This window comes from Zingiber officinale, chromosome 9B (genome assembly GCF_018446385.1).
Source record: "Zingiber officinale cultivar Zhangliang chromosome 9B, Zo_v1.1, whole genome shotgun sequence".
In the NCBI taxonomy this organism is placed as follows: Eukaryota; Viridiplantae; Streptophyta; class Magnoliopsida; order Zingiberales; family Zingiberaceae; genus Zingiber; species Zingiber officinale.
In genome coordinates this window covers 50,291,308-50,298,773 of record NC_056003.1, presented here as the reverse complement: position 1 = coordinate 50,298,773, position 7,466 = coordinate 50,291,308, and the positions used below count along the sequence as shown (strand labels likewise).

Sequence of the window (7,466 nt, the reverse complement as noted above, 5' to 3'; positions counted from 1 at the left end):
TTAGCTACCTCGGACTTTATTAAGGATGCGCGTAAAGTGGTACAATGCTAGGCCTAAAACAAGTGATTATTATGTTCACTAGTATGTAAGATAAAGTTTTCAAAGCTCATTGATTTGTTAATGTGAAAACATTATTAAGTTAAGAACCTAGAGTTAGAGAGTGCAGAGTTTGATCTATATAGCATAGCAAGTTTTATGTTTCATTGCATAGGTTAAGTGGATATTTTGCATGATAAACTGATTTTAAAATGCATGACATATACATATTTCCGAGTTATGTATTTTAGCATAAATGATTGTTAATTTCATGTTTTGGTTTCCGTAAGCAGTTTGAAAAATATGTACTCTTTGAATGCATTGTTTTGTGAGTAGATGGTACTTACTAAGCATTAGCTTATAGATTACTTTTCCTTATACTGCAGATAAAGATAAAGGAAAGCTCGAGTAAGGAGGCGCAGCAGGAGCAAAGTTTGCTGGTGTGTGTGACGGAACAGTGGGAAGTGATGTTGGAACTTGCTAGTGCATGGAATATGTTAGATTTTGGTACTAATGGACCTATTGTCTTATTTCACTTAGTATAAAAATGCTATTAAGAGTTGTGTATGATGAAATTGACAGTTTGTTAGTAATTATCATGTCAAAGACTCTTCCTAAAGAAATGGGAGAGAATGGTAAGCCAAGAGGGAGTACAAAGGGGAGAACCAACCTCCTTTATAGTGATGTGTGTGACTCTTGCACGGCCCGTGACACGACCGTGTAGATTCACATGGCCATCACCTACCCTCTCTCAGCCTGGGTGACATGGCCATGTGGATTCACACGGCCATCACTAGCTCCTTCTCGGCCAGGGTGCCACGCGCCGTGTAGTTTCACACGGCCGCACGCCTCTTCCTGTCGGCCATAGTGACATGGTCGTGTGGCTTCACATGGTCGCGCATCACTTTTGGTCTCGGTCAAGGCGACACGGGCGTGTGAAGCACACGGTCATGCACCTCTTCTTCTCGGGTAAGATGACACGGTCGTGTACCCCTTCGTCACAGCCGAGGTGACATGGCCGTGTGAGACACACGGTCGTGCCCCTCTTCCTCACTACCAGATGACACGGTCGTGTGGAAGCCACACGGTCGTGCCCTGCTCCAGTAGGGAAGGCCTTACACGGTCGTGTGGTGCACATGGTCGTGCCCAAACTTGGGTTTGGTAAGGCCACACGGCTGGTCATCACCACACGACCATAGCATGCCCCTTCACGGGTAGGGCCACAGGGCTGGTTCGGGTCACACGGTCCAGACCCCTTCACAACTATAGAGTACCTCTCAGCTCTGCTTCGCTCCAAACCATGGTTTAACAGTCAAAACAAGTTCGGACTAGATTTCTGAATCGAGCGATGTGCAAATAACAATGTCCTTAGAAGGTATGAAAAGAGTAGTGTCCGTGTCCTAAGAGGGTTTCAGAAAGGCGATCGTTATATGAGGCACCTCCAAGCTCCATGGAGGGCGCCTCGGGTATTGTTTATCCGAGGCTTTAAGATTTTTTCACTCCCTGCAAGATGTGTTAGCCCAAAATACAAAACATATCCTACAAAACAGAGTTTAGCCTAATAAAATAAGATTAAGATAAATATTTGACAGTCACCGAACTGTCCGGTTCTGACTTCGGATTTCCATCCGGAAACCCTAGGTTGAACTGATGCCTACTATTCTCTCACCGGGGAACGCTCCCTCACCTACTCCACTCAGGAGAGTTTACCTGTTGCAAGACCTATCCTCCAGACTGACTGGACTTTTGCTCAGCGCTTGAGGCTCCAAGACTTTCTGCTGGACGTTCATTTCACGACTCGTCCAGTCTTCCACCCGGTTCCCGACACCAGGACTTTCCAGCTAGAGTCCGCGACTCTAGGGTTTTTGCCCGAAGCCCTCGACCCACCAAGACTTTTCGCCTAGGGTTACCACCCCCTAGGAACTAGGGTTACCACCCCTTAGGGTTTTCTACTTGCCTAACCACAGCTAGGACTTTACCTAAGTACACTTAGCACTTTCCTGCAAACTCATTCAAACATATTAGACCATAAATAACTTTAACTTTGAACCCTTTGCCATTATGAAAACTCAGGTTCGATCGTCGGATGTTTCTCGTACCAACAAAATTCCAATACATAAAGTAGGAATTTACAATTAGTTCAAGATTTATAATTTTAAGTAGTTTAGTTTAAAATTGATTTAAGTTTAATTTTAACTGAATTTAAATCTTAAATTTAAGTTGTTAATTTGATTTAAGTTGAGTTTTAATTTAATTCAATTCAATTAATTAATCATTAAGTTACGTTTGTTTAAATTCAAGCTAATTTAATTTTAATAATTTTAATTAGTTTAAATTAAGTTTTAAAATTAGGTTTGATTTTCTTGAGTTTTACCATCAATTTTGAGGTTTAAATTTAATCATTTTTTAATTGTATTTAAATTTTAAGTTTTAATTCAAAATTTATTGAGATTAAGTTTAATTTTGACTTAGTTAATTTGATTAACTTAATATGAATTTAATTAATTTTAATAATTTTAATTAAATTTATTTTCAAATTTAAAGGTTAAGTTTAATTATTTAATTAGTTTATTTAGTTAAGTTTGTTTAATCAGGTTTTAATGTTTTAATTTGTTTAAGAATTTTAATTTATGATTTCTTTTACTTTAAGGTTTCAGTGTAATTTTTAGGTCTAATCTTACCGTAAGTTTTATTGTTTATTAATTTTAAGTTTTAGTTAAGTTTAGAATTAAGTTTTCATTTAATTTGATTTAATTAACTCAATTTTAAGTTAATTTTAGTTTGGTTTTAGTTTAGTTAAATTTGTTTCTTTAATTTAAGATTTTATTTTAGTTTATTTTATTTGTTTAATTGATTTAATTTGTTTATTTGATTATTTATTTAATTTGATTTTTATTCATCTCACTCCGTGTGAGTTATCAAACAAGGTAATTCTATAATTTTTGTGAGATGAATTATGTTTAATTATCAGAATTTGTTTTTAACTTGTTGTTGATTTAAGTGTAGCTTTAAGAACCTCAAGTAAGTTTCCCTGAATAAGATTGCAGACTATGATGAGTCATATGGATATTATTAGTGTAATCATGTGCTTTAGACAAAGCTTTTCAGTTAGTCTCACCCAGAGAACTTAATATTAGACTTTAATCTAACAAGTTAGTGTTGGTCCCATGCGGCCGACAAGAGAGGGGTGAATTGTGAATTGCTTGAAATTACAAATGCACCATTCTTGGAACTTTGGATTTTAATTAGAAATACTTGTTAGAAAAATAAAACTAAATTACATAAAATGAAAAGAGGCTACCAAATTTATTTGGTTTGCAACCGGAGAGATTGCTAATCCAAGACAAATGAACACTACAAGAAAAACCCTCATAGACATCGGTGGAACAACAACGATTTTAAGCAAAAACCGATGTCTTTGAGTATTTTACACCGGTTTTTCCAAAAACCGATGTCTATGAGCGCAAATTTTCGCTCATAGACATCGGTTTTTTAGACGATGTCTATGAGCGCCTTTTTTTCGTTAATAGACACCGATTTTAACAGCGATTTTTAAAATCCGGTGTCTATGAACCAAAATTCTGGCGGATTTTCTTAGCGCGCTTCCTTTTGGCCTTCTCACGAAACCCTAATCCTCCGCATCCTCCTTTTAGGAGTTACCATTTGAAAGACGGAGCAATGGATCTCTCTACGGCGATGTGGGGGTGGTGGGCGGAGAGTGACCCTAGCGGTCGATCCCTCTAAAGAGGAGGAGGAGGCCGTCGTGGAGAAGGTGCTTCCCAACGGGGACTTGTATACCGGTGGGTTTGCCGGCAGCACGCCTCACGGGCGTGGGAAGTACCTATGGGCAGACGGATGTATGTACGAGGGGGACTGGTTGAGGGGGAAGCCCTCCGGGAAGGGGAAGTTCTCCTAGCCGTCGGGTGCCACCTACGAGGGCGAGTTCCGATCGGGCCGGATGGATGGCGTTGGTACCTTCACCGGCGCCAATGGCGACACCTACCACGGCCAGTGGGCGACCGACCGCAAGCAGGGTTTCAGCAGTAAGTCCTATGCCAACGGCGACTACTACGAGGGTACGTGGCGCTGCAACCTCCAAGGGGCCATGGGAGTTGCCTGTGGCGAAACGGCAACCAGTACGTGGGCGAGTGGCGCATCGACATCATCCATGGCCACGACACCCTCATCTGGCCCAACGGCAACAACTGCGTCGGTCAGTGGGAGAATGGCGCCGCCCTAAAGGGCAGCGGTGCTTTTACCTGTCCCGACGGTAGCTGTTACATCGACAGCTGGAGTGGCGGCGACCCCAATGCCCTTGAAGGAGGCTATTACCGTACCGGAGTGGCATCGCGGAAAGAGACCCCTACTGGGAGGAGAAGTTTCTCTCCCTTCTTTCATCTGGATAATAGATCGGCTTCGACAACACCGATGTCCCATTTGTCCACCAATGGGTGGTCGATCGATGGATCCTAGCGATCACCACAGCAGGTCAGCTTGGCAACGGAAAAGAACTACCCCAGAATCTGCATCTAGGATTCGAACTCCGAGGCCGGGGATGTCACTTGCGATGTTGTCGACAGCCTCGAGTCGTCTTTGTTGTGCAGGGATGAATCATCTAATGCTAGCGGAAGTCTCATTGGAACCGTGAAACGGCTACAGAGTTCCAGCGCGTGGCCAACGACGGAGGCAAAAAAGCCAGGGCAGACGATATTGAAAGGGCACAAGAACTACGACCTGATGTTGAACCTCCAATTAGGAATTAGGTAAATGGTTAAAGAGCTGAATAATTGGCATTTACTTGAAAATCCAAGTGATTTATTGTTTAGTAAAAATTTTATGTTTTTTGTTCAGCTACACAATCAGGAAGCCTAGTTCGGCACAGTTGAGGGAGCTGAAGCAGACAGATTTTGATCCAAGGAAGAAGTCCTGGACGAGATTTCCTCCTGAAGGAACGAAGATAACTCCTCCTCACCAGTCACCGGAGTTCCGTTGGAATGACTATTTCTCTGTAAACATATCCTTTTTATTGTCTCTAGCTAGTTCACATTTGTTTTGTCCAAGAGCCAAGGGAAGGAGCAGGAGAAGCAAGTGTTTTGGGCCCTGGCGCCTCTGACGTCCATGTCCTGGGCTAATGTTGGAGACGACGACGATGACGATTACTATGCTACCATGGCGCCGCCCCAGGCTGTTTGGGGAGTATCGGAGTAGCACCACAATAAGAAGGTTGAGGAGACCATAGAGGAGGTATGTGAACACATTGCACTTAGATGTGTTGGCTAGCTGTTGACAATGAAATCTAAGCTATTTAAATATATGTTTTACATTGTTTTTCATACAAGGTAATATTTCATCTCTAGCTCTTAAAAACCTGTGCAAAAATGGAGTTTCACTAAAAGGCTACTCACAACACTTCACTACCATAAGCTTGCTCATTTTCTCTTATCTACCATTGTAAATGCATAGCATGCATGAATCAAAAGAATTTATTAAGAATTGAAATGGAGTAACAAAGAACTAAGTGAAGCAAGCAAAAGGGAAAAGAATTAATGAATAAATGAGAGTAGTAGAAGAATAAACCAGATGAGTTACCAAATTTGAGATGTATGAAAGAATTTATCAAGGGAAATGAAGAACACCATTTGTTGATGCCAAAACAAGAGATTAAGCCAAACTCTTCTTCAATTGGATAACCTCCCAAGAATCTTGGCACGTTATCCTCTCTACTTGATACTCTTCATTGTGCCACTGTTTTAACCACACAACTTGCAAAAGGGCTGTTGTGTTGTCCCGGTTCTGAATTTTTAGGAGATCTTCAAGCTGGGATCAATCTTTGTCGTTAGGCAATAATGCCAAAAAGAATTCAGAAATTTAGCTGATTTCTGATTCTATTTTTTTCCCTTTCTTTCATCAATTTCAGAATTCATGTGCAGCTAATGTTTTTCTGATTTGCAATACAGCCCAAAACCTCACTGCTATACTTGCATTTCAATGTCATTCTGCTGATTATATTCTCTAAGAACAAGCATTGCACTAACCATGAACTTAGTTTCACGGATTTCTATTGAAACATTGAAAGGTGCAACAATGATTTCTGCATTTCAACAATTCAGAATCAATTCAGCAAGGATTCCATGGATTGCAACTGCCAAAAGTTTCATAGTTTCAGACTTCAGATTCATTTCAGAGAATTCCTGCACTTCAGATTTCAGGAAATCAGATTCTGCTTCACTGGTTTCTTTTACTAATGACCACAAAATCCAGTAATCTAACAGCTTATTCTAATTCAGCAATTCCACCAATAGCAGCTGCGAAGATTCCAAGATGACATCAAGCCCTGCACTTTGTAAATTCAAAATCAGCTTAAAAAATTCTAGAGTTCAGTTTCAAACTCCATTTTCTTATCTACTATTTGCTTTACTCTCACATGTGAGAGTCAGTTCTTTTCTTACATGTTTGTTTATATCAGATATTGAAGTTTATTTTATTTATAACAAGTACTCTCTTTTTTCCTGTGTTTAGGAAAGTGAAAGTGAGGATGATGATCTTGACATGGGTGATGATGATGATGTTGAGGAACCTGAAAATGAACCAAAGGCTATTAGGAAAGAACCAACCATTGAGAAACCTGCTCCTTTTTCAGCACCACCCAAAGATGCTGAAAGGCAACTGTCAAAGAAGTAGCTTAAGAAAAAGGAAATGGCAGAGCTGGATGCACTTCTACATGAAATGGGCATTGCAAATAAAGATAGTAATACTGCATAAAATGAGACAGCTGGTAATGTCTTCTTTCACATAATTAGTTTATTTTTGATAGATAGTAAATTTTAATTCACTTTAGTTGCTTTATACATATGAAGCGACTGTTTAATGTGTGTTGAATTTGTTTATCCTTGTTATGCAGACAAGAAGCAACTGGAGCAAAGTAGTGAAGGGGAGAAGAAAGAAAGTGTTGGTGCTCCTTCAGAGAACAGAATCTTAAAGAAGAAGAAATCCAAGAAAGAAAAATCATCAAAGGAACAGGAGGAGCATGATCAAAATCAACAGAAAGGAGACATTGAAGCTGAAGTGGCAGATGCAACTGCAGTTGACGTAAAGGAAAGGATAAAGAAGGTGGCCTCCATGAGGAAGAAGAAATCAAGCAAAGAGATGGATGTCGAACAGTTGAATAAAAGGGCTTCTTACTTGATGTAAGAAGAATATTTGTGTAATTTATGGATACGGACTTGATGTGTACAATATCTATTATCTTTTTATGTTGTAAAAATAATATTTATGTGTTGGTTACATGGATATTGATTTGTTTGTATATTATCGATTTTTCACTATTTTAGAAATCGAATTTGTGTCATTAAACAATACTGATATTACATCGATTTTCCACCGCTGCAAAACCGGTGTCATTAACTAATATTACATCGATCGTATACCGC

At 39.8% G+C, this 7,466-nt stretch overlaps 1 protein-coding gene across 1 annotated transcript; it reads left to right on the top strand.

Annotated features, from left to right (window-relative positions):
• The first annotated feature begins 5,096 nt into the window (after window positions 1–5,096).
• Window positions 5,097–7,227, top strand: LOC122023000. The gene is made up of 3 exons (XM_042581103.1): window positions 5,097–5,280; window positions 6,556–6,811; window positions 6,946–7,227. Exons 2-3 carry the CDS (start codon window positions 6,572–6,574, stop codon window positions 7,225–7,227), a joined length of 522 nt encoding a protein of 173 aa, XP_042437037.1. The 5' UTR covers window positions 5,097–5,280; window positions 6,556–6,571.
• The last annotated feature ends 239 nt before the right edge of the window (window positions 7,228–7,466 follow it).

Excerpts from the sequence above, each read along its gene's own strand:
- LOC122023000 (XM_042581103.1), top strand. The coding sequence starts at position 6,572 with ATGATGATCTTGACATGGGTGATGATGATGATGTTGAGGAACCTGAAA. Across the intron at positions 6,812-6,945 it reads TGCATAAAATGAGACAGCTG|CAACTGGAGCAAAGTAGTGA; the intron begins GTAATGTCTTCT and ends GCAGACAAGAAG.